Source organism: Aulonocara stuartgranti, assembly GCF_965226115.1.
Source record: "Aulonocara stuartgranti genome assembly, chromosome: 13".
Taxonomy (NCBI): domain Eukaryota; kingdom Metazoa; phylum Chordata; class Actinopteri; order Cichliformes; family Cichlidae; genus Aulonocara; species Aulonocara stuartgranti.
Window position 1 is genome coordinate 35,174,496 of NC_138949.1, and position 24,518 is coordinate 35,199,013.

A 24,518-nucleotide genomic window follows, 5' to 3' on the forward strand; every position below is an offset into this window, starting at 1 on the left:
ACACCGTCAGAGGAACATGCAATAGAGGAAAGTACAAAGAAGGCAATGTTGTAGAAACCTCGTGAATCATTACTTTTATTTTGTGCTCCCAGCAGGAACATGTTTATTCTGGAGACACTCCACCACGTTCAAACGCAGATACATCTTAAAATCTCGACATTCATGTCTGACATCGTCCAGCTGAGTCTGTGGACATTACATCACGTGTGGGCTGATCACAGTTCATTTTACTCGCCGACGACTGTTGTGTTCAGGTTGCTATGGTGACCTAATGGCAGCCACGTTCAAAACAATGAAAACAGTTCATTAAACCTCAGCATCGGCTGCTCACTGACGCTCCTCTGCTCGCAGGTCAGACCTGCTCAAAGATTTCATCAGCTGTCAAACGAAACCTGACAAAAGTGCAGGAAACAACAGGAAGGTTGTGCTGCGGCCGTGTTACATGCAGAGGAAACACAGACGTGTCCAAAGCTGCAGAAACACGTTGGCTGCATCAGGTTCAACAGAGCGTCAAACTCGCACCTTATAGAGCACCTTTCTAAACTCGCCTCGTTCACACCATCAAGCACTTTCTTCTGTGTAAGTGCTTTCTGTCTGACACGGACGGATGCATCGGGGAGCAACGGGGGCCAGGCCCTTGCCCGAGGGTATTTGGCATGCAGACTGGAGCAGACGGGGATCGAACCACCAACCTTCCAGTTAGTAGGTGACCTGCTCTGCCAGGAGGGACACGGGGTGGCTGTGCTGAGCAGATAACCAGCAGATCAGCACTCAGTGGCTTCCCAGCAGCTTACCACAGAATTACGTCCAAGCAAAGGTTTGTTAGCTGAACTCTGCTGGGTTCACTGGCTCTCTGAGATCTAACCTCGAGCAGCAGCCAGTCAGAAGCCTGACCTTTCTGAGGGTTTGACATCAGCAGTATGTGTCGTCTTCAGGAAGGTAGTGATCCTTATTGCAGCTGTGAAGTGAAGCTGACGATGGGCGGAGCACAAAGATGCAGACTGGAATTTATTTAAAAAACAAACATGTTTCAGGATGTGTATGGAGCTGTGGTCTGTGGTGGAGCTCCTGTACACACTCCATGAACCAGGCTAGCTCAGCTGTGTCTGCTGGGTGGATGATAGCCTCGACCTCCCAGAAGGATCAACAGAAGTACAGAGGGGGCAGTGGTGTGAGCTCGGTCAGTTTTCAGTCAGTGATAGTGCCAAAGCTGCTTGCAGCGCTGCCTCTTCATCGATGCTGTAGTCCTGACCAAATACAGAAAGCACTGATTACTGTACGAATGTATCTGCCAGTCTAACGAGCTTTTGTTTAGACGCTCTGTGATTCAGATCGTTGAACTGTCAGGATTTACAGCCTTACAGTCTGAATTTCTCCAAAGACACTTTTCTTCATTTTGTTTTCTTATAAATGATCATGTTTTACTTTTCTTTCAGTCAGAGTTTCTGTCCAGCTGCACACACTCTGCAGCAGCAGCTTCACTTCAGTTTGATCACAAGGTGCCAATTTACTTTATTAATACAGCCCCGAATCAACGCAGCAGTTGCCTCAGGGCGCTTTAGGTGCCATCCACCGATTGGTCAAAAAGTACGGGGCCATGTACACATACGTACACGTACTTTGGCAGCCCCGCCCTATAACTTGGTTTGTCACTTCATGACTGCATACTGTGGTTAAAAGCACATGTTTCTGATAAAGTCGTTATACAGTCGTTATAAAGTCGTCATACAGTCGTTATAAAGTCGTTATACAGTCGTCATACAGTCGTCATAAAGTCGTCATACAGTCGTCATACAGTCGTTATAAAGTCGTCATAAAGTCGTCATAAAGTCGTTATACAGTCGTTATACAGTCGTCATAAAGTCGTCATAAAGTCGTCATACAGTCGTCATACAGTCGTTATACAGTCGTCATAAAGTCGTCATACAGTCGTCATAAAGTCGTCATACAGTCGTCATAAAGTCGTTATACAGTCGTCATAAAGTCGTTATAAAGTCGTCATACAGTCGTCATACAGTCGTCATACAGTCGTCATAAAGTCGTTATACAGTCGTCATAAAGTCGTTATAAAGTCGTCATACAGTCGTCATACAGTCGTTATACAGTCGTTATACAGTCGTCATAAAGTCGTTATACAGTCGTCATAAAGTCGTTATAAAGTCGTCATACAGTCGTCATACAGTCGTCATACAGTCGTTATACAGTCGTTATAAAGTCGTCATACAGTCGTTATACAGTCGTTATACAGTCGTCATAAAGTCGTTATACAGTCGTCATAAAGTCGTCATACAGTCGTTATACAGTCGTTATAAAGTCGTTATACAGTCGTTATACAGTCGTCATACAGTCGTCATACAGTCGTTATACAGTCGTCATAAAGTCGTCATACAGTCGTCATAAAGTCGTTATACAGTCGTCATAAAGTCGTTATAAAGTCGTCATACAGTCGTCATACAGTCGTCATACAGTCGTTATACAGTCGTTATAAAGTCGTCATACAGTCGTTATACAGTCATCATAAAGTCGTCATACAGTCGTTATACAGTCGTTATACAGTCGTCATAAAGTCGTTATACAGTCGTCATAAAGTCGTCATACAGTCGTTATACAGTCGTTATAAAGTCGTTATACAGTCGTTATACAGTCGTCATAAAGTCGTTATACAGTCGTCATAAAGTCGTCATACAGTCGTTATACAGTCGTCATACAGTCGTCATAAAGTCGTTATACAGTCGTCATAAAGTCGTCATACAGTCGTTATACAGTCGTCATAAAGTCGTTATACAGTCGTCATAAAGTCGTCATACAGTCGTTATACAGTCGTTATACAGTCGTCATAAAGTCGTCATACAGTCGTTATACAGTCGTTATACAGTCGTCATAAAGTCGTTATACAGTCGTTATACAGTCGTTATACAGTCGTCATAAAGTCGTCATACAGTCGTTATACAGTCGTCATAAAGTCGTTATACAGTCGTTATAAAGTCGTTATACAGTCGTTATACAGTCGTCATACAGTCGTTATACAGTCGTCATAAAGTCGTCATAAAGTCGTCATACAGTCGTTATAAAGTCGTTATACAGTCGTTATACAGTCGTTATACAGTCGTTATAAAGTCGTTATACAGTCGTTATACAGTCGTTATAAAGTCGTTATACAGTCGTTATACAGTCGTTATACAGTCGTTATAAAGTCGTTATACAGTCGTTATATAGTTGAGGATAACGTAGTGAAACTGTGAATTATCATGTTTCCAAACTGCTCGCAAACACACATCAGAATTTCTGTCCTTGTGTGTTTGCACAAAGAATCTTTTCTTTTAAAAAATCATTTCTAAAGAACAATGGTTCCTCTGGACTTACAACAAACGTGTCATATGAGAACTTGTGTCTGTGGAGAAGATGCTGAAGAAAGTTGGAGCTCTTGTAGCTCGGGTCTCCCCACGGCATGGCTGAGCACACTGGACACACCTGGAGGGACGAGCACACAGCCATTAAAGGACACACACATCACAGGTGCAGCAGGCAGGAAGCTGTGGATATAAAACAACTAGATGAGTGTGTGTGGGCTTTGTCATAGAAACCTGTGCAAACTGGCATCTCTATATAAGGCTTCTCTGGTCTGACCGAGCTTCCAGCTTTTCTTTGGACTACAGGCCGTGTTTACTGCATCTACTGCACAAACACAGTTAGTTTAGCGCCTCTGCAAACACAGAGAAACCTGCTTGGTGAGAAGCAGCAGTTCTAACTACTGCACCATCACGCTGCCTGCACAGGGCTGAGGTGAGGAGGGAATCCAGCCGAACAAAGGAGATGAGCCACACGACACGTGTTAACAGGAAATTAGTGAGTGTGGTAGTCTGGAAATCTGTGTTCTGTACTGCTTACACCTTACAGCCATTAACACCTCAGTAACTTCAGGAGGAATTCAGTGGGAGCAGGAACAGAACTGTAACTCCGAGGCAAAATGGAAAAGACTTTTCCAAGATTTCCTAAAGATTCCCGGAGACGTTTGTGCGGCTGTTTCACGGACAGATTAAAGGCAACTCTGTTCCTGACACCCAGAAATAATCTAGATGGTGCTGATGTTATCCTGATACAAACACAGTTTGACAGTCTGGTGCAGTCGTCACTATCTCACCACTTTGTTTGGGTCATTACGATGGTTTTCCATACAGTGCTTCACCAGTTCCTGCTGGTCCAGGTTTCTGGCCCCACAGAACGGACACACAAATGTTGACCGGTTTGGAATATTGCTGCATATAAAAGGACACACACACACACAAATTATCACAAGGCTGGGCCGACGTGTGTGCATTTGTGTCACAGTGAAGCTGAACATGTACAGATGTAGCCAGTCTCACAGGCAGCTACGCTGTTGGAAAATGTGTCCAACAAATTTGAACTTGTATTTGGAAAAAGTCACAAACGTGACATTTACACAAATACACTGAGAGCTGCAAACTCACTCACACTACAGGTCTGTGATCACAGCCTCTCAAATCAGGAAGGCTCAGCTGTGGGTCACACATGTGCACTTTGGCAACACTTCACTGTGTGACCAAACTGCACTTGTGCTGCAGACAGCAGCACTGCTAAATAAAATAGAGGCACTTTGAACTCTAACAGCAGAGCAGTGTGTCCCACTCTGAGACACACCTTCATGGCCACTGAATCACTATCACGTTCCACAGCATTGAGTTAACACAGGAAGTTTGTGTCAACTTCAGTTGTGTTATTGGCTGTAAATAAAACAGACGTGACACAAAGGTTCAGGTGCATGTTTTACATTTCCAAACAAAAACATGAATGAATTGAACACACACAGTGGGCTCGAGAAGGAAAGTACTGATTAATCTTTTAGCGACAGCAGCAGTGTCTCTGATACTATCGACATCTGGATCGATCCGCACACCTCTGGAGGCTGTTACACACCGAATGTGTTGCAATAAAAACATGAAACCATAAACGTTTCCAGATCCAGACTTGCTGTGTGATGTAGTGCAGTGTAAAGCTGCACTGTGAAGAGAATGAAGTGGACATGAAACGATGATAACGCTGATACAGGACTGAACTGAGAGTCCTTCCAGCTGACACGCGCAGGCAGCAGCAGGGAGGACGTCTCGGCCGAGCAGTGGAAGCTGAATCGTGGCCACGATTCAGGATGTTAGTGGGGCACTGAGAGCTGACTGACCCAGAGCAGCAGCTAGCTGAGTGTCTCAGATAACACAGCATTAGTGCACACTGCTATTTACACTACCAGTGTGCAGTATGACTGTGCTTGCTGCCAAATGCAGGGTCTGATTGGTCACACTGGTTTCTTTGGATCTAAAAAATCCAAAATATCGAGCTTGGTTCTAAGAAGTGCCTCAAATCCATCCAGTGAAATGATGGTGTGAACGGCTGCATTCAGGTGAGGTGATTAAAGTATCATGTATCAGCTGTGCTGCATGAACATGGTTGCAGTGTGGGTACCTTGGTATAGGCTGGGAGGTGGGCACCACAGGAACAAACTTGGGACAGTTGGCCATCTGCTCCTGCACCTTGGAACAGGAAGCAATGTGGGACCTCATCTTTACTAGAGCCACCTGAAAGCACGCACACACCTGAGGTTATGACTGTACATGTATGTAAAGAGTCACAGTGACACTGCATGGAGGGGGGGCGTTTAGTCTGCTCTTCACTTCTATTCATCTTACTCTGATTCTCAGACTGTCGTCCATTTTTATAGTGACTTTCATTTCACCCATTATCACTTTTGACACGTTTATTTCCTTTTTCAGTTTCACAGTTGAATTTGCACAAATGGCCAAAGACTATAAATAAAAAAGAAAAGATTTACATTCACAGTGTGAATTGTGCAACAAATAATATTTTTATAACACTGTGGGGGTCTGTTATCTGCTGGAGCAGTCATTATCTACCTTCTTGTTACAACCCCTACAGGGTGCTTTATATGAAGCCAGCTGCTTCTCCACACTGGAGGACCGCTCCACCTTCTTGGGGTCGAAGGGCACGCGACAGAGGGGGCAGAGAGGTGAGGTCACCTGGAGACAGGGCTGCAGACACTCCCCACAAAACCTGGAAAAGCAAACAGCAAAGGTAACATCTTTACTCAGGCCAGCAGAGCGCTGCTGGCTCCTCCACTGTCACTCTCGTTTAAATCCATCTTCAAAGGATTTCTTTCACAATTAGGCTGTTTTTAAGTTTCCTGGGTAATTACATAAAAGTCACATGTCTCTTATTCATCAATGCTTTGCAGTCTGACTAAAACAGAAAAAACATACAGAAGTTCCACTTGCAGTTCATTCAAAGCTGTTGTCAAATATTTAGCTGAGCTCAGGTGGCAGTAAAACTCAGAGGAACCCAAAGGAAACCATCCAAATTTGTGGCTCAAGCACTTAATGATCAGATGGGTGTTGCTATTCTTCTTTCTGTTTATTCATTTTCCTTCTTCCTTCCTGTACTTGACCAAGGACTGAACAAGTTAAACAAACCTGCACAGACAGCATGCTAACAGTCAACAAGAGCCCAGCTGAGTGAGTGCAGACCCCAGCACACAGAACTTCAACACATATCTATCAATTTAAATATACTTAAAAAAATCAAGACGTAGTCCTGTGTTTATGAGCTCATGAACAATAGTTTACATAAAAGACGGCTGCTATAAACATCTGATTTAAAGATACAAGCTCTTAAATAATCAGGCCCCATCTTATCTTAATGACCTTGTAGTACCATATCACCCTATTAGAGCACTTCGCTCTCGCTCTGCAGGCCTACTTGTTGTTCCTAGAGTATTTAAAAGTAGAATGGGAGGCAGAGCCTTCAGTTTTCAGGCCCCTCTTCTGTGGAACCAGCTTCCAGTTTGGATTCAGGAGACAGACACTATCTCTACTTTCAAGATTAGGCTTCAAACTTTCCTTTTTGCTAAAGCATATAGTTAGGGCTGGACCAGGTGACCCTGAATCCTCCCTTAGTTATGCTGCAATAGACTTAAGCTCCCATGATGCATTGAGCTTTTCCTTTCCAGTCACCTTTCTCACTCACTATGTATTAACAGACCTCTCTGCACTGAATCATATCTGTTATTAACCTCTGTCTCTCTTCCACAGCATGTCTTTATCCTGTCTTCCTTCTCTCACCCCAACCAATCACAGCAGATGGCCCCGCCCCTCCCTGAGCCTGGTTCTGCTGGAGGTTTCTTCCTGTTAAAAGGGAGTTTTTCCTTCCCACTGTCGCCAAAGTGCTGCTCATAGGGGGTCATATGATTGTTGGGTTTTTCTCTGTATCTATGAAGCGCCTTGAGGCGACTTTTGTTGTGATTTGCTGTATAAATAAAACTCAAATGAACTGAATTGAACGAACATGATGCTGCACATTAAACAGTATACACAGTATTTAAAACGAGCTCAGTCTTAAACATATGAAGCACTAACATTAATTGATTGAACATGGGGACACATTTTTCTGCAGGATAATTATTTTTATTCTTCACAATAGAGTTTTTTGTGTACTGAGGTGATTCATAAATGGAAAGGTCTGTAAAATTCCTCCACTGCTTGTTATTTTCAGCTAATAATAAATGCTTGGTGAATGCTGTCACTGCATTCAGCTAGAACATCACGTCAGTAGTAACGGCACCCGGGTATTAACATTAAATCAGTGTGCAACTAAACCGTGTCGGAGTTTGTGGTTTTCTCTGGTCTTTCCCAGTCAGAGCAGCAGGGACACGTTCAGCTCTCACTTCTAAAAATCTGTCCAACTTTATTAAAACCTCCAAAATGTGACAATCCAGAGTTGGGACCAGGAAGCAGAGCAGTCTGCTATCTTCTTTGTGTTGGACTACAGCGAGTAGATGCAGACTCACCCGGCCTACAAACGCTCCACAGCATACAATCTGTGTTCGATTCAATTTAATGGATATTTAATATATTTTATTTAATGGAGGTATATAAACCAAACTACAGATATTTCACAGCCAGGACATCACAGAGTGTTAATGAGTCGACTATAATCGAAGACTAATATGCTGCACAGTGTATAACATGAGAGGAGCATCGCTGAGTCACTGCAGCAGGACAGCAGCAGTGAACCAGTCCTGATGTAAACAGGACTATATGATATTTATGCTGACACAACATAAATAAAATGAGCCTTGATTCTGTGTTTCTGTGTCGCTGCTGAAACGATTTCTGTCTCAGCACACTAAAGAGCTGACATCTCTTTACCAGCCTCTTCAAGGCTGGAAGAAACAGATTGCAAACCACCTTTACTGAGGTCAAGTGTGTCTCTAACACAGTTTATTCAAAAATAGAAACAGAGATGATGACAACCAGATGCCGAAGATCTAAAATTATTATTCAAAGCTGCAGAGAGTGATGCACATGATGGGACATCGTGCTGAAAGTTCAGCTTAGAAGGAGCGAAGAAAAGAAATCAACTTAATCAAAGAACTGAGAGCCAGCAAATGTGACAGGAAGGAAAAGGATTCAGAGCACTGGGTTTATCCAGAAAACTCCCACAAACACGAGTGTCAACAGAGCATCAGCACGAAATGAGCTGAAGGAGTACTAGGACCAAGTCAAGAGAAGAAATATTGTTGACCATTCTGAGATTAAAGTCAGAAATGTGACCTAAAAGCTGAGTTTTTAAAAGCAGACGATCGTTGTTGTTCAGTGAGTCCTGTAATCTCCCCGTGTGGAACCAACACTCGTCGGTACACTTCAACCTTTGGAGACCGTTACTCTGAAATCTGGATTAGTGAAATATTTATCCATTCTTGTCTTAAACTGACAGGATGTTGCCATCATTTTAAAAATAGAAACGACTGGCATTTAGGTCCTGCATGTTAAACCCTTTTGTACGTGTGTGGAGGGGAACGTGAGAGAACAACACTGCACACTCCATCTGCTTTCAGCTGCTCTCTGCAGCAAGTAGCTGAACTGGTTTGAACCCAGTTCCTGGCACAACCCGAGGATGAGGCCAAGATTGAACTCTAGGTCTTCTGCTTGTTTGGCTCACCAGTGGGCCTACTGGTGTCACGCACAGTTATAGTTTAATATGACAGTCTTGTAGTGCTGACAATGGATAAGTTACCGTTTATAAACATTTTACTGTCATCTGAAAGTGTGCGCGTGCATGCACATATAAACTCCGTGCACGCACGCGCACGGATCGTCGTGTTCGGGCTCGGTGCCGTCAGAGGATGCTGATGGACACATAAACTTACTCAGGTCAGCTGCTGTAAAGACACACATGTGTTCTTCGATAGAAGACCACAGCTGGACATGAAAGTGACCGTTCACGGTCATTTACGTCCACGCACGACAGCAGAAAGCAGAAGAACAAGCGGCTACTTTACGTGTGAGCACAGCTGGCGATGCTGACGGGTTTGTGGTAGACCTCCAGGCAGATGGGGCAGGAGAACTGGCTCTCGATGCTCTCCGCCGGGGCTGCCAGCGAGCCCGGGCCGCCGTTGGGCTGCTGCTGCTGGCGGAGCTGGGAGCTCGCCGACACAAAGCTCCTAAACATCGCCATCATGGAGCCGCAGACGACCTGAAATCGTCGACAACTGCTCGGTGCCCGAAAGAGGAAGCGGTCCAAGCACTCAGACAGCTGGTAGCTAGTGCTTCATGTCGGGAGTTTGAACTAACGTTCTGCAAACATGATGACTTTGGCTCGACATAAAATCCTCCACTGAGCACAGCATCACCTTTCCGCGGCTGAGAAAGACACGCCGAACAAGTAAACAGTGGGAGTGTTGTTGGCGAGTGTGCGCACGATGCCGCGAGGATGAGCTGAACAAACAAAGTGAGCTAGGAAAGCAACGCGCAAGCAACGCGCAAGCAACGCGCAGCGCCACAGAGCCGCTCGCTGTCAGCTGCCAGCGGACGCGCGCGAGGCAGCCACAACAAACAGCCTGTGCGCGCGATGCTTTCTGGAAGCTGGAGTTCTTCTTCTTTGGTGTTTATTGGCGGCTGCTCGGTGCATTACCTCCAACAACTGGTCTGGCATGTGGATCGAGCCTATCATACAAATGCGTTTGTCTAAGATGAAGAGATATTCCCTGATAATTTCCCGAGTTATTTCTAAATCAGTTAAATCTAGTTTCAGTTCGATTCTGTTTGGGTTTTGAATCCGTTGTCTTCCTTCTTCCCGACAGTGTCATATAACGAGCTGCTTTGCCTCATCGCCACAGTGCTCACGCTTTCCAATGTTTGCCTGAAATGAAGAGTGTGCGCTTCGGCCCAGTGTGCCCAAATCTGAGACATGAAGTCATCCTCTCCTCCTCCCCCGTCTCCTCGTTTCTCCAGCTGTTTGATTTCGATGAATATATCTGGTCTACTTTCTGAATTGTAAACGTACTAATGATGAACTGGAATCTGAACAAATGACTGGTCTTAATGGTGTGGTGTCTTCAACCCAGTGGCTGATAAGGTTACAAGCATTTCTCCTGTGTGTAGCGAGTCCATCATTTATCAGTTTCCCTACTTTGATATTAAACTCAGGTCAAAGTAAAAGCTACTCTATACTCTTTACAGTTATACACAAATATATTTCTGTACTGTACGTGGGTTTAAAGTAAACTCCTCATCCTCATTTCTCTTTTCCACCAAAGTGAAATCTACTGTAGCATCTGGAGGTATCCACAGCTGTATTACTGCTAAAGGTTCTATTTAACTTGAGCTTGATTGCTTTTGGTTTCACAGTCCAACCAAAACTCCTCATGTTTTCTTAGACCCAGCAGGGTTTAACCATTCCCCGAGTTGGATGCGCCTCCATCACCATCTAAGCTTTCCCGGTAATTTAATGTCAGTTGCTCTTTTCTAATATTAAGTACTATAGACATGCATACTATATACTTCTCAGAATAATTATTTCCTATCCTTACTTGTGTTTGCCTTCCAGAGAGAAAATCCTTGTCTACATTCACCCTGCGATGCCATCTTCCTCATTTGGATGAATAAACCTTGTCTCCACATCGTACCCTGTGCTTTTTCAATTTCAAAAGTGTCTGTGTCATCTTTGCCTGGCGTGCAGATCTTTACCATTACTGCTTCTTTCCGTTTCCCAGATTTTATTGTAAATAATATTCTTTAGTCACAAAGTTGACTTCTCGTTAGATAACAAACCTGATCTTCGTGGTGACTCTGATTTGAGAGGTCCATTTATTGAATCATTTACATCTGCGTGTTCTAATAACTCTCTATTCTCTGACGTTTCTCTTCCTGTTTTCCCTTCTACAGTAATATTATCTGAACTACGTATTTTAACAGATGTTTAGCCACCAGCTATGCTTTTCTGTCAAGCTCCAAGTGAGCGGCTCGTGTTTCCCCAGTTCCGCACCTGGCCGGGGTCCTGGCCACTCCCACTCACCTGTTCCTCATTCCGTGGCAATCAGTGTGGCCTACCTTAAAAGCTTATGAATCCGATTTAAACCATCTCTGGAGTCTTTCATTAAAAAAAACCCAAACCCCTAAAAGAATTGTGTTGTTGCCATTTATTTATAAAGGTAGTAATGTTATGTTACCAGGGGAACAACAGCCTGTGCAAGAAAGGTTACATTAAACTAACCATCAGCAGGGATAATGTGTGTTTTTAGTTTGAATATGTGCATAGTGCATTGTCATCTAATACGAGATTTCTGGTATATGTAATGATTGCTTTTATCCATTTGCCTCTTTGAGGCTATGATAGCGGTTTTTCTGCAATGATTCTGGGTTTCATTGATATGTGAGGGTACATAAAAACAACACTTACAGTTGCAAAACATTTAAACCTCACTGAGAAAATCTAAAATACAAAGTCACCATATCAGATAGTTAATAGTTACAGTTTGGTACTTAGTTTTCTTGCTTATATTTCGAAATGTATATAAAAGGATAAGCCCATTTCTACTTATATTGTTTATACTTAAAGACAGGGACAACAAAACAATGTCTGCGCCATAACGGCAACACTGAGGTCACGCTGTAACACGTTTACATCACCTGAGTGACGTATACACCTGTGTCTGCAAGAAAACACTTTCCAGGATTTTAGACAAACAGCCTACTCTCCACACCACTAGGTGGCGACATACCTCACGGTGTACCAAAGAAGCGTTTCCTACGTCATCAAACAGCGACACGATTCAGACACGAGCCTGTGGTGTGGAGGCAGTGGGTCAGTGCTGGTCTGCTGATGAAAAGAATCAGCTGCTGGAGCTTTCACTGATCTGGCAGTTGGAGCTCGCTTTGGCTGTTTTCTCTCCTAACGGCCGCGATGTGTCAGGTGGAGGAAGATTACCGGGGGGAGATGGAGCGCGCCGCCGCGCCCAGGTAGGCTGAGGTCTACAGTGCTGACAATAAGTATGTTTATGGATGATAAAAAGGCCCAGCGATGAAACGCAGATAAGCTTAGCTGGGATTTGATCGATATCATAACCGCATTAGTTTGGATATCACATGGAGGGGAATAAGAGTCCAGCAGCTGGGATGTGTCTGTGAATGTTGTAGCCAATTCATCTGCATCGTTGTGCAGTGCTAAGATCCGTAAAGCTTAGCTTAGCTTAAAGCTTAGCTTTATCACATGCATTCATGAGAACAGCTTTAAATAATGAGTCTGCGATAATGCAGAGACAGAGCTGCTCATCAGTTCTGTCCGGAGCCGCTGGTTGAGTCTACGTCCAGATTTAAGCATCTTCTTCTTTGCTGATCCTTAGTTATTATTACCTCTAAGTATCTCACTTCATTTTAACCTGTACATTACAAATACATGTACTGGAACGTCCCTTAATAGCTTCAAGTTCACACTTGATAATATTGAGATCAGAGGAACACTTGTGCCAGAGCAGCAGGCCATCTGAGCCCAAAATCGTCGCTTCCCCAACCCGTACGAAAAGGTGTAAAAACATTCGTGTAATAAGTCAGGACGCCGTAAAAACTCCACCTGAACTCTGCACCGAACACCAGCCAGGTCATGGAACACCGCCCTTTACGTCACGGGCTGTGCAAACCGGCGTTTTGGGCCGTAGCTGAGCTCGCTGTGGTGGCATATCACTGACACTGGGGACACTCATCCACTTAATTTAAACTCCATTCAGAGGAGGAGTGCAGCCCACTCCAGTTCATCCAGGTTCACTTTGTTTGCCTCTGTAGATGGAGGAGGTACAGTCTGTGTGCTAAGCCCACCGTGGAGTTTTGATGTTTTTTAAACATAAAGCGAACAAAAGGCAGAATGCTGTGACTGAATCAGCAGACCTCCTGTTCATCTGGACGTAGAGAAACGTTTCATCATCACCAGGTGACTCCTTCAGTCAGTCTGCAGGTTTCCAACCTTAGACTGACTGAAACTAGCTGGGAGGTCAGTTTATAATCATCCATCCACTTCCGCTGGAGCCAATCCCAGCTGTCATAGGGCGAGAGGCGGGGTGCACCCTGGACAGGTCGCCAGTCTGTCGCAGGACTAACGCACAGGGACAGACAACCATTCACACTCACATTCACACCTAATGGCAATTTGGATTATCCAATTAACCGATAATGGGAGGAAGCCGGAGTACCCGGAGGGAACCCACGCAAACACGGGGAGAACATGCAAACTCCACTCCACACTGTTGCTGTGCGGCAACAGTGCTAACCACCGTGCTGCCCAGTTTATAATCATCGATGTGGGAATGATCATGATCATTGGCCGTGAGTGCCGTTCACAGAGAGTTGGGGAATGGCCTCAGGGCCCTTTGTTCCTCAGTCATAACCAGACGGGTTGAAATGTGGGGATTTTTGGCTGAGATGACCTGCAGGATTCTCTGGAGGTTTATTTATTTACACACTGAAACTCAGCATCACAGAAGCGGACCTCTCTCTCATATATGAAGCCACAGCAGAACTTACAAGCTTCAATGCAATTCCTGAAGTGATCCTGATATTAGGAAAATAGTAAAGACGCTGTGTTTACTGAAAATAGAATAAACGCAGCATATCAATTATTGAAACTGAGAAATGGTTTCAGTAAACACTTCACTTCAACAACACTAAATATGTTTAAAAATGCTTATCGTATAAATGAAAAACAACCTTAGTCATGCATCACTATTTGCTACAACTTAAGTCTTTGGAACTCTGCTGGAGGAACCATGGAGAACCACAGGGAACCATAGAGAACACAATCCCAGATCGCCTCACTGTCATCATCAGTGTCATTCCTGCTTTAACATGGCTGCTCTTCTCCTGTTTGTTAGTGTTTCAAAGAAATGTGTCAAATGCAAAGAGGCGCCTGCAGCTTTGGTCATCAGAGCAGGAGATGCGTACTGCAGGTAAGCTGCGCAGCATTTCTACATGTAGAGCTGTGAGAGATAACACTGAGAGCTCATCTGTGGTGGCTGGGGTGTTTTTAAGGTAAGCAGTGTGCCTCACTGCAGGGATACATGACTGCATCTGTGATGACGGTGAGCGTAGCCACCACCGTGCGCTCATGGACAGTGGAACAGACAAACTACAGTGTGGGCCGTTTCTATGGATACACCGTGATAACATGGGAATGGTTGGTGATACTAAAGTCCTGTTTGTGGCACATTAGTATATGTGAGGGGCAAACTCCTCAAGATGGGCGGTGACCATGGGGGCCATGTAGAAGTCGGCCATCTTGGATACAACTTTTGTTTTTTCAATAGGAAGAGGGCCATGTGACACATCAAACTTATTGGTAATGTCACAAGAAAAACAATGGTGTGCTTGGTTTCAACGTAACTTTATTCTTTCATGAGTTATTTACAAGTTTCTGACCACTTATAAAATGTGTTCAATGTGCTGCCCATTGTGTTGGATTGTCAATGCAACCCTCTTCTCCCACTCTGCACACACTGATAGCAACACCACAGGAGAAATGCCAGCACAGGCATCCAGTATCCGTAGTTTCAGGTGCTGCACATCTCGTATCTTCACACCATAGACAATTGCCTTCAGATGACCCCAAAGATAAAAGTCTAAGGGGGTCAGATCGGGAGACCTTGTGGGCCATTCAACTGGCCCACGATGACCAATCCACTTTCCAGGAAACTGTTCATCTAGGAATGCTCGGACCTGCACCCATAATGTGGTGGTGCACCATCTTGCTGGAAAAACTCAGGGAACGTGCCAGCTTCAGTGCACAAAGAGGGAAACACATCATCATGTAGCAATTTCAAATATCCAGAGGCCTTGAGGTTTCCATTGATGAAGAATGGACCCACTATCGTTGTTCCCCATATACCACACCAAACCATCACTTTTGTTGTTCCAACAGTCTTGGAGGGATCCATCCAGTGTGGGTTAGTGTCAGACCAATAGCGGTGATTTTGTTTGTTAACACCATTCACATAAAAGTTTGCCTCATCACTGAACAAAATCTTCTGCATGAACTGAGGGTCCTGTTCCAATTTTTGTTTTGCCCATTCTGCAAATTCTGTGGCCGATCTGGGTCATCCTCGTTGAGATGCTGCAGTAGCTGGAGTTTGTAAGGGTTCCATTTGTGAGTAGCTAATATCCGCCCAAGGGACGTTCGCCTAATGCCACTCTCCAGTGACATGCGGCGAGTGCTATGCTGTGGGCTCTTGCTGAATGAAGCGAGGACAGCCACTGATGTTTCTTCATTAGTGACAGTTTTCTTGCGTCCACATTTTGGCAAATCCAACACTGAACCAGTTTCACGAAACTTAGCAAGCAGTTTGCTGACTGTAGCATGGGAGATGGGTGGTCTCGTAGGGTGTCTGGCATTGAAATCTGCTGCAATGACCCGGTTACTGCGTTCACCAGATATCAACACAATTTCGATCCGCTCCTCACGTGTTAACCTCTTCGACGTGTCAATGGCTGTGAACAAAGAGAAACTTGTAAATAACTCATGAAAGAATAAAGTTACGTTGAAACCACGAGCACCATTGTTTTTCTTGTGACATTACCAATAAGTCTGATGTGTCACATGACCCTCTTCCTATTGAAAAAACAGAAGTTGTATCCAAGATGGCCGACTTCTAAATGGCCACCATGGTCACCGCCCATCTTGAGGAGTTTCCCCCTCACATATACTAATGTGCCACAAACAGGACTTTAACATCACCAACCATCCCCATGTTATTACGCTGTATCCATAGAAACGGCCCACCCTGCATAACTTTGCTTGGCATGATGCATCCAGCTCAGCCAGACTGGCTCTGGCCTGTTTCCACAGCCCACCACAGATGCTTCTTTGTCAGGTGGACTTCCTCCCTCAGTGGAGACGCGTGGCTCAGGCTGGTGAAGAATAGACGTACACTGGCTGCTGAGAACACAAAAGTTTTTTCTGTACTGTGAGCCCAGCACAGTTTCTGATGTTTGAAAGAAATGCGTTTGTACATGGAGGTCATGTGAGGTGTTAGCGTGTTTGCAGTGGCTGTGCTCACATCCTGTTTCTGTGTCGTTCAGGCTCTGTTTCAAAGATTTCTTCATTCACAAGTTCAAAGCTGTGCTCGGCAAGAACAGGATCATTTTCCCCGGAGAGAAGGTAAGTCGTTCCTGACTCAACACAACAAAATTCACTTTGCTCCATTTTATTGTCCGAGTTTGTCTTTGAGCCAGAATAATCAGCAGAAGCTGGAAGTGTTTGTGACAGCGTCAGAACTGTGTGCCTCCTTTGATCCAGGTCCTGCTGGCTGTGTCCGGAGGCCCTTCTTCCTGTTCAATGCTCAGACAAGTTCAAGAGGTGTGTCATTGTCACCACAAGTCATTTCACTTCAGTTTTATTTATATAGTGCAAATCACAACAACAGCTGCCTCCTTATAATGTAAGATAAAGACCTTACTATCATACAACAGAGAAAAGCCCTGCAATCAGTAGGACAAGCAGTTTGGTGACAGTGGAAAAGAAAAACTCCTTTTAACAGGAAGAAAGGCTCAGGGAGGGGCGGGGCCATCTGCTGCTACTGCAGGGGTGGGCAACTCGAGGCCTCGAGGGCCGCTGTCCTGCAGGTTTAGATCTCACCCTGGGTCAACACACCTGAATCGCACGATGAGGTCATCAGCAGGCCTCTGGAGAACTTCACGACATGTTGAGGAGGTCATTTAGCCGTTTGAATCAGCTGTGATGGATCATCATCTGAAAGCTGCAGGACAGCGGCCCCCGAGGCCTGGAGTTGCCCCCCACCCCTGCGCTGCTGGTTGGGGTGAGAGAAGAAAGAGGGGGCAAAGACTCGCTGTGGAAGAGAGCCAGAGGTTAATAATAAGTCATATTTAAATGCAGAGAGGAGAAACACCCAGTGCATCATGGGAATCCCCGGCAGCCTACATCTATTGCAGCATAACTAAGGGAGGATTCAGGGTCACCTGGTCCAGCCCTAACTATATGCTTTAGCAAAAAGGAAAGTTTGAAGCCTAATCTTGAAAGTAGAGATAGTGTCTGTCTCCTGAATCCAAACTGGAAGCTGGTTCCACAGAAGAGGGGCCTGAAAACTGAAGGCTCTGCCTCCCATTCTACTTTTAAATACTCTAGGAACAACAAGTAGGCCTGCAGAGCGAGAGCGAAGTGCTCTAATAGGGTGATATGGTACTACAAGGTCATTAAGATCAGATGGGGCCTGATTATTTAAGGAGCAGGATTTTGAGTTGATGCTGGATCCACTGTTGTGGTAGAAAAGCATGAAATATTATATTATAGTCTATCAACTTCTTAAAACCGGCATTAAAATATCTCTAACTGCCATAAATAGTTAATGATGTTCTTCACAGGGTTTAAGTCAGAAAGCGAACAAGAAGCTGAGATTCGTGCCTGGCGTTGCCTTCATCGACGGTACGTCTGGCTGCACACGGACAGTAAAGGCTCTTCTCTTCTATTTCTGCGTCTCTGGTGACGTTTTTCTGAAATGATTCTGGCTAAAAAAGAAACCTTGTAAAGGGGTGTGTCTTTGTTCCCAGAGGGTGCTGCGATAGGTCAGTCGGTGGAGGAGCGACAGAGGACAGTGGCTGAGCTCCAGGCAGTGTTTCAGGCTACTGGTTTCCCCTTCTACATCTTACCTCTGGAGCAGGTCTGTGTAGAGCCGGCCGAGCCTGCTGCTCTTGATGTTAATTAGACTGAAGCTGGTCACAGAGCGGTCTGTCTGAACCAGCGTCTGTGTTAAATATACGCCGATGTTCTCTAAGGTGCTGGACCTGCCCGCTTCGGTCGTGGCGACCAATCCGTCGCCCTCAGAGCAACCTGCCAGCGCCTACAAAGCAGCCGTGCATCACTTTGTCGAGACTGACGGCAGCAACTTTCCGAGGCCACAAGAACCAAAGAAGACGCTGCTGCCTCGCGTTCAGGAGTCGCACACGCTGATGCTGCAGCAGCTGCTCGGTTCAGTTAAAACGCTGACGGCCAGAGAAGAGCTGCTGAACACACTAAGGTCAGGCGTCAAGCACTCGCTTCTCCTACTTGTGATGCTTTTGCTGCTTAGACACGAAACGGTTCTTTGATTCCCGACTGAGTTTGTCCACCACGTGAGCCCCTGACCTGACTGTGTTGTGTTCCTCAAAGGCAGCATCTGCTGGTGCACACAGCTCGTACAGAGGGCTACAGCAAACTGATGCTGGGAGACAGCTGCACCCGACTGGCTGTTAAACTTCTCACCAGTATATCACTGGGCAGAGGAGCCCAGCTGGCCCAGGACACAGTGCGTATACCTCGTCACCTCGTGTAAAGGATCAGGTCGTATTCCAGCATTTAAAGTTTGACTTAAAGCAAATCTGCTCTTAATGCTGTCGTTGTTTTAAACAGGGTTTCTCTGACTCCAGATACGGTGACATCATATTAGTGCGGCCAATGAGAGACTACTCTGCCAAAGAAGTAGCTTACTACAACCATCTGTTCACTGTGCCCTATGTTGTTATTCCAAGTGTGGACACGAAGGTAAAGCATGAAACATTCAAAGTGTGTGAAAGGCTTTAATGTGCAGCAGCGTCAGAGCAGCAAAGCAAACGCTCCAGTCACAGCTGGAACAGCTGTCAGTCAGCCTGTGGGGGGCGCTGCAGGCGCTGCCAGCTCATTGGACGGCCTGTTCACGTAGTACAAAAACAAACAGGAAAACAGAAATGTTTCTGAAAGTGGTTTGTTTGTTTGTTTGTTTGTTTGTTTGTTTGTTTGTTTTAAATTTCATGTAACAAAACTGCAAACATGAACAGATTGTTTTCCTCCCTCTTAACGAACACACGGCTCGTCTGCGCACACACGTCTGCTGTGTTCACATCTAACACAACACAGCTACACACATGAGCCACAGCACGTTTGCACTCTGCTCATATTACATCCTTTACACAACTTGTTTTAACATTGCACTCAACAACAAACACAAAGTCACTTCAGGGACCAAACTGCATCATATTTCTTCATGTTAACATGCAGGCCGCAAGAGGGTGTGACATGGGCCACAAGTGGCCCCCGGGCCACGGCTTTGAGACCCTGCTTCAGACCTGTGTTATGGACAGCCTGTAGGACGTCGGGTTCAGGCGTGCGCCCCAGAACAAACAGGATTTTACTCTCTGATCCCGACTTCCACAAATAATCAAGGTTATTCATGAAACGCGCACCATCAGTACAGATGTGTGCAGATGTGTACATGACCTGTGCCGCTGTGCACTGTTCCCACGGGACAGTTTCTGCTTCCCTCCTTACATCTTTGAACCATTCATGTTTATTAATGTCCTTGTTCGAGCAAAGCGCTCCATCTTCTTTTTCTTCCCTGTAACTAAACGACCTCAGATTAAATCCAGGCTTCTTCACCGGCTTATCAGGAAGAAGTCCCTTATTGTAGGTTCCTGGATGGTTAAGCTGGGCTTCATCATGAATACGATGGTTTGGCTTGAACTGTGTGAGCAAAGCTCTCTCAGAAACTGCGCGAGGGGAAACGAGGCTGCTAAACTTTGGCAGAGACAGAAATGGGTGTTATCACAGACGGAGGGAGGTTTTCTATGTTTGACGTATTTGTTATCATCACCTGAGACGTCAGGACCTTTGCTGTGTGCATCGTCTCTTCCTCTCCCTGCGCCTCCTCCAGGAGTCTCAGGGTTTCCAGCCTGTGTACAGTTTTGTTGCTCTGTGCTCCACAGACGGTGGATAAGGCCAGCATCCAACGTCTCACAGAGAGTTTTGTCACCAAACTGCAGACAGACTTCCCCTCCACTGTCAGCACCATCTACAGGTTGCAGTTACACACATGCTTCATGCACATCAGCGCTTTGAACATATCATGTGTGCTGCAGGTTTCCTCAGACAGTCTCGCTGTTAAACCCAGCACGTGTGTTACGCAGGACCAGTGAGAAGCTGCAGACTGCATGTAGGAAAAGGTCAGGAGCCGACGGCTGTGACCGATGTCTGCTGTGTCTGTGCAGCCTGGATACTGCTGTGGGTGAGTGAGGCGCTCCACAGATCACTGACACACACAGGAGTAACTGTGCACATTACAGTGCTCCACTTCAGCTTTATTTATAAGCAGGGCTGCACATAAGGGGTCCGCAGGTGCGCAATGACTGTCAAAATAAAAGACGCGCACCAGATAAGAAGTTGCAACGCGCGTTTGGACTGTGATTGTCCGCTAGAGTGGGAGTGGGATTGTCACGGCACATTCTGCACCACATCTCCGTGCGCTCATCGTTTGTTTGAAGCCAGCTCACCTCCTGCAGCCACTTCTCCAAGAATACGCGCTTCTGTTGCGGTTCGGACGCCTGACATTTCTTTGGAGGTGGAGCAACACCAACGTAACTGCTTAGAGGAGCTTTCTTCTTCGACATCCGTCAGAGTTCTAAACAAATGTCTGTCCTCCTCTCATGTACGCAAACGCGCGTTGCAACTTCTTATCTGGTGCGTGTCTTTTATTTTGAAAGCGAACCACTGGATTATATCCCTCTAAATGTGGAAACAAGGCCAAAGTGCTGCAGCCACAGGACTGTAATTACAGCTTTGAAGATTATGTTTTCTTTCTTGCTCACATTCACAATGTTAATAACAGACTGTGGAGCAGTTCATACAAACATCTTTGAGCACAGAGCAGCGAGCCCACATGGTCCCATCAATAATGGATCAATACTCTGTCATAATCAGGAAAAGACCAGCAGACGCCATTTCTGCTACAGCTCAATAATCATGTAGAATAACGGTAATATTGTGGTAATGGCACGTTATGACCACCTAATTACAAAGTAGTGTGAAATACCAGTGTTATAGCTGCTGTGGTAATAAACATATTAATAATAGTGTAGTAACACTTAATGCTAACAGCATCGTCTAATATCTGTATTTAAATCTGTTTATATGCTGACTTGTGGCAGTGACCGCACAGGGTAACACTGGATTATGAGGCTCTAGGCTGCTGTTCATTGTTAGTGTTATAATCCTGGGATGAAGTCTCTGGTGAAAACCATCTGCAGGACATCGTTCTGGTTCAGGACGGCGCGACTGAACCGGTCTGTCTTCATCTTTTCAGAGGAGGCGTCGGCCTTCCAGGCCACGCTCATATCAGATCAGCTGTCCGGGTCCAAGTGTCTGCGAGGCAGCGCTGCTGAAACCCCGAGGCCAGAGCCAGGTACAGTGACTGCTTCAGAACTGAACAAGCTCCACTTTACATGGATACAAAGCTGTGTTTTTACGACGGCTTCTGTTAAACAGGGAGGCCGGAGTCGCCGCCTCTCACCGCACAGTGCTGTTCCTCTGCAGAAGGGCGGGGCTGTGGGAGAGCAGGAAGTGATGGAGGCTGCTGTTCTTCTGCTAAGTAAGTGTTTATTTTCTCTTTTTCAGACATATGTGGCAAATGTTTGCTAAACTGTATGAGGTGCATCCACTAGGTGCTGTGTCACACTCTGACACATTTCTTTGATGAGAGTCGGTAATGTAAGAAATAAGCTTTGACATTTTCTTCACTGGCCTGGCTTCTTGGTTACCTCTAGTTTAATCCCTGCTTATTTTGAGAATGCTGTAATGTTTAAAAATAAGAGCTAGGATTGGTCCTTCTCAGCTCGATTGATCTGTAACTGCTAAGGTTTGGAGGAAAGCTCGTGGCTAGGCAAGTTCAGGTTTCTTGAGATAATTGCAACCACAGGCCCCTCTGTGGGTATAAGACCTGTAACATTACAGGGTAATCTATTACAGTGGCAGCATGCTGTCATTTGGACACTTTCATGCTTTCATTCACACGTGCCTGCAACAAAGTGTTTGAGATTATATCCTGTAGGATGGATTTCATCTAAAAACCAGTCAAGTCCTAAAAGTGAACTGGGAGGAACGTCTTCCACATTTCTTCTTCTGTGCATCGTGTGCTCGTCTGCTGTTTCCTTTCTTCATTGAAACAGTTTTTGAAGCATCGACTGCAGACTCGTCCCTGTGGGTGCTCATAGCTGAGCTTTCTGTATTGCACTTGTATTACAGACTACCAGAAACAACACGTCTGAAGAGCCTGTTGTGTTACAGCTGTGCACTGACTGTCAGAGACATGGTGAGTGATGACGTGTTCGACCCTTTCATGCATGAATTATGACGACCGTTATTCTTCTTTAGGCATAAAAAAGATTTTTGAACTTGTACTTTTCAAAGACTTTGTTACACTTAGATGGACGCTGATGTGCAAGTGCGCCATCAACACTGACACAAATACATGGAAACGGCTGTCCACTGCAGCGAGGTCAGGGAGAGCGGGGTCATTGGTGTTTTTGTGTATTTGTTGGAGTTGTGGCATCAAGTAGCAACACTTCAAACATTATAACACATACCTGTGACTCAGACGTAGTCAGCCATCAGCGCAGCGAACAGGACGACCGTGAGCAGCACACACCATGTTTGGTATGAACCAATCAGAGTGTGAAGATCTGACATCCAGCCTGTTTGTTTCCTTTCCAGTCGACAGTGAATCACCTCCCTCAGTACATCCTGTCAGAGGCTCAGAGGAGGCAAAGGAGGTGGGGGCTGTTTGTTTCACTCTTCTTTGACGGCGTTTGCATCATAGTTAGGAACAGTTCCTCACTCTGAGGGCAGTTTGCAGAACTCCCTGCGTGATACTGACACTGTACCCATGATGTGATGTAAAGTATGACGTCATATTTACGGTGGCTTTGGGAAAGCGTGTTGGACAGTTTGAGCTGCGCCTTTCTCGCGGTCCTCTTTGCAGTCACCCGCCCTGAAAGTCGTCTGTGTTAGTTAAACCGACCACAGGTAAAACGTGCTGATGTGTAAAGACTGGCTTATTTAAAAAATAAAGAAGCATCACAAGGATGTAGTGCTGTTTCCTATTTTGTTCCAACCAAACAACGTTGTTCCAAATCGCATCGTTTCCACTTCTTTCTATGATCGTCTGTCTGCCAGCTGTGCTTTCTTAGGAATACAGATGTTGCATTTACAGTGAGACTGCAGGCGATCGAGGGCTGACTGGGTCGTTGTGCTCTGCAGGTCTCAGATGAGAGAGGAGATCAGTGACTTCCTGCTGGACGATGGTGACGAAGGAAATTAGAAACAAAAGGAGAAGCCCCGCCCCCCACGCCAGAAGAGGGTGGAGGAAAGGTTTCTTCAAGGAAACTGGACACCGACACTCACACTTAAGCTCTGCAGGAAGGAACCGAGTTCATGTTTAACAATCACATCATTAGAGATCGTGTGTGTGTGTGTGTGTGTGTGTGTGTCTGTGTGTGTGTGTGTGTGTGTCTGTGTGTGTGTCTGTGTGTCTGTGTGTGTGTGTGTGTGTGTGTGTGTGTGTGTGTGTGTGTGTGTGTGTGTCTGTGTGTGTGTCTGTGTGTGTGTCTGTGTGTGTCTGTGTGTGTGCGTGTGCGTGTGTGTCTGTGTGTGTGTGTCTGTGTGTGTGTGTGTGTGTGTGTGTGTGTGGAGCAATCTTGCATTCTTTTAAATGATTTAGTTCTTTTCTTTGAGCTGAGTCTTCTTGCTTCTTCTGTTCTCGTACAGATAAGATTGTATCATGAATGTGACAACATGTAACATTAATCTCTTTATTTCCATCACATGTCCTTAATAAACCTTCACATATCAAAAAGACAATATGGCAGTGAGTGGAACTATAGCAGGAGTCCATTTCCTCCTTGTGTGACTGACTGTTTACATCAACACAAATCAAACACACACAAAACAAAGTTTTATTCAAACACATTCAGTCGATCATGTCGTCAGAAATCGTTGAATTTCGATGAAACATTTAAAAACTGCGTTTTGTGTTTTTTATTAAAATCTACTAAAACTCCACCTGTGTCTGTGTGTGCGTACTTTACAGAGAAGTTGTTGTTATGGTAATAAAAATAAAATTTTTATCATTAGAGAAAAAATGACCAGTAATCATCCCACAGATGTAATATTATCTACAGCTACTCTTAGTACCATTGATGTTAAGTTAGACTCTTTTTCTCCAATTGATCTTTCTGAGTTAACTTCAATAATTACTTCCTCCAAACCATCAACGTGTCTTTTAGACCCCATTCCTACAAAACTGCTCAAAGAAGGCCTGCCATTAATTAATGCTTCGATCTTAAATATGATCAACCTATCTCTAGAAAGAGAGAGCA

General features: G+C 45.1%; 2 protein-coding genes and 1 long non-coding RNA gene across 8 annotated transcripts; 2 read left to right on the plus strand and 1 right to left on the minus strand.

Annotated features, from left to right (window-relative positions):
• Positions 1-48: 48 nt before the first annotated feature.
• Positions 49-11,314, minus strand: rnf166 (ring finger protein 166). Of its 4 annotated transcripts, none has more exons than XM_082557212.1 (6): positions 11,136-11,314; positions 5,925-6,081; positions 5,476-5,588; positions 4,142-4,256; positions 3,364-3,471; positions 49-1,247 (listed from the first exon to the last, which is right to left on the minus strand). In XM_082557212.1, exons 3-6 carry the CDS (start codon positions 5,571-5,573, stop codon positions 1,182-1,184), a joined length of 387 nt encoding a protein of 128 aa, XP_082413338.1. In that variant the 5' UTR covers positions 5,574-5,588; positions 5,925-6,081; positions 11,136-11,314; the 3' UTR covers positions 49-1,181. The 4 variants fall into 4 exon arrangements, with proteins under 4 accessions (XP_082413338.1, XP_082413336.1, XP_082413337.1 ...); XM_082557210.1 differs by lacking the exon at positions 11,136-11,314 and adding an exon at positions 9,365-10,705; XM_082557211.1 differs by lacking the exons at positions 4,142-4,256; positions 11,136-11,314 and adding an exon at positions 9,365-10,706.
• On the plus strand, positions 10,736-10,989 carry LOC309720360. Its single transcript, XR_014280474.1, has 2 exons — positions 10,736-10,804; positions 10,912-10,989. It is a non-coding gene; the product is annotated as an uncharacterized lncRNA (long non-coding RNA).
• Positions 11,315-12,110: 796 nt separating the features above from the next.
• Positions 12,111-24,201, plus strand: ctu2 (cytosolic thiouridylase subunit 2 homolog (S. pombe)). Of its 3 annotated transcripts, XM_082557390.1 has the most exons (16): positions 12,112-12,323; positions 14,225-14,299; positions 16,425-16,503; positions 16,642-16,701; positions 17,724-17,784; positions 17,910-18,019; positions 18,135-18,376; positions 18,508-18,643; positions 18,748-18,879; positions 20,076-20,167; positions 20,277-20,374; positions 21,449-21,547; positions 21,631-21,733; positions 22,387-22,453; positions 22,855-22,913; positions 23,401-24,201. In XM_082557390.1, exons 1-16 carry the CDS (start codon positions 12,268-12,270, stop codon positions 23,459-23,461), a joined length of 1,530 nt encoding a protein of 509 aa, XP_082413516.1. In that variant the 5' UTR covers positions 12,112-12,267; the 3' UTR covers positions 23,462-24,201. The 3 variants fall into 3 exon arrangements, with proteins under 3 accessions (XP_082413517.1, XP_082413518.1, XP_082413516.1); XM_082557391.1 differs by lacking the exon at positions 22,855-22,913 and having other exon boundaries at positions 12,111-12,323; XM_082557392.1 differs by lacking the exons at positions 22,387-22,453; positions 22,855-22,913 and having other exon boundaries at positions 12,111-12,323.
• The last annotated feature ends 317 nt before the right edge of the window (positions 24,202-24,518 follow it).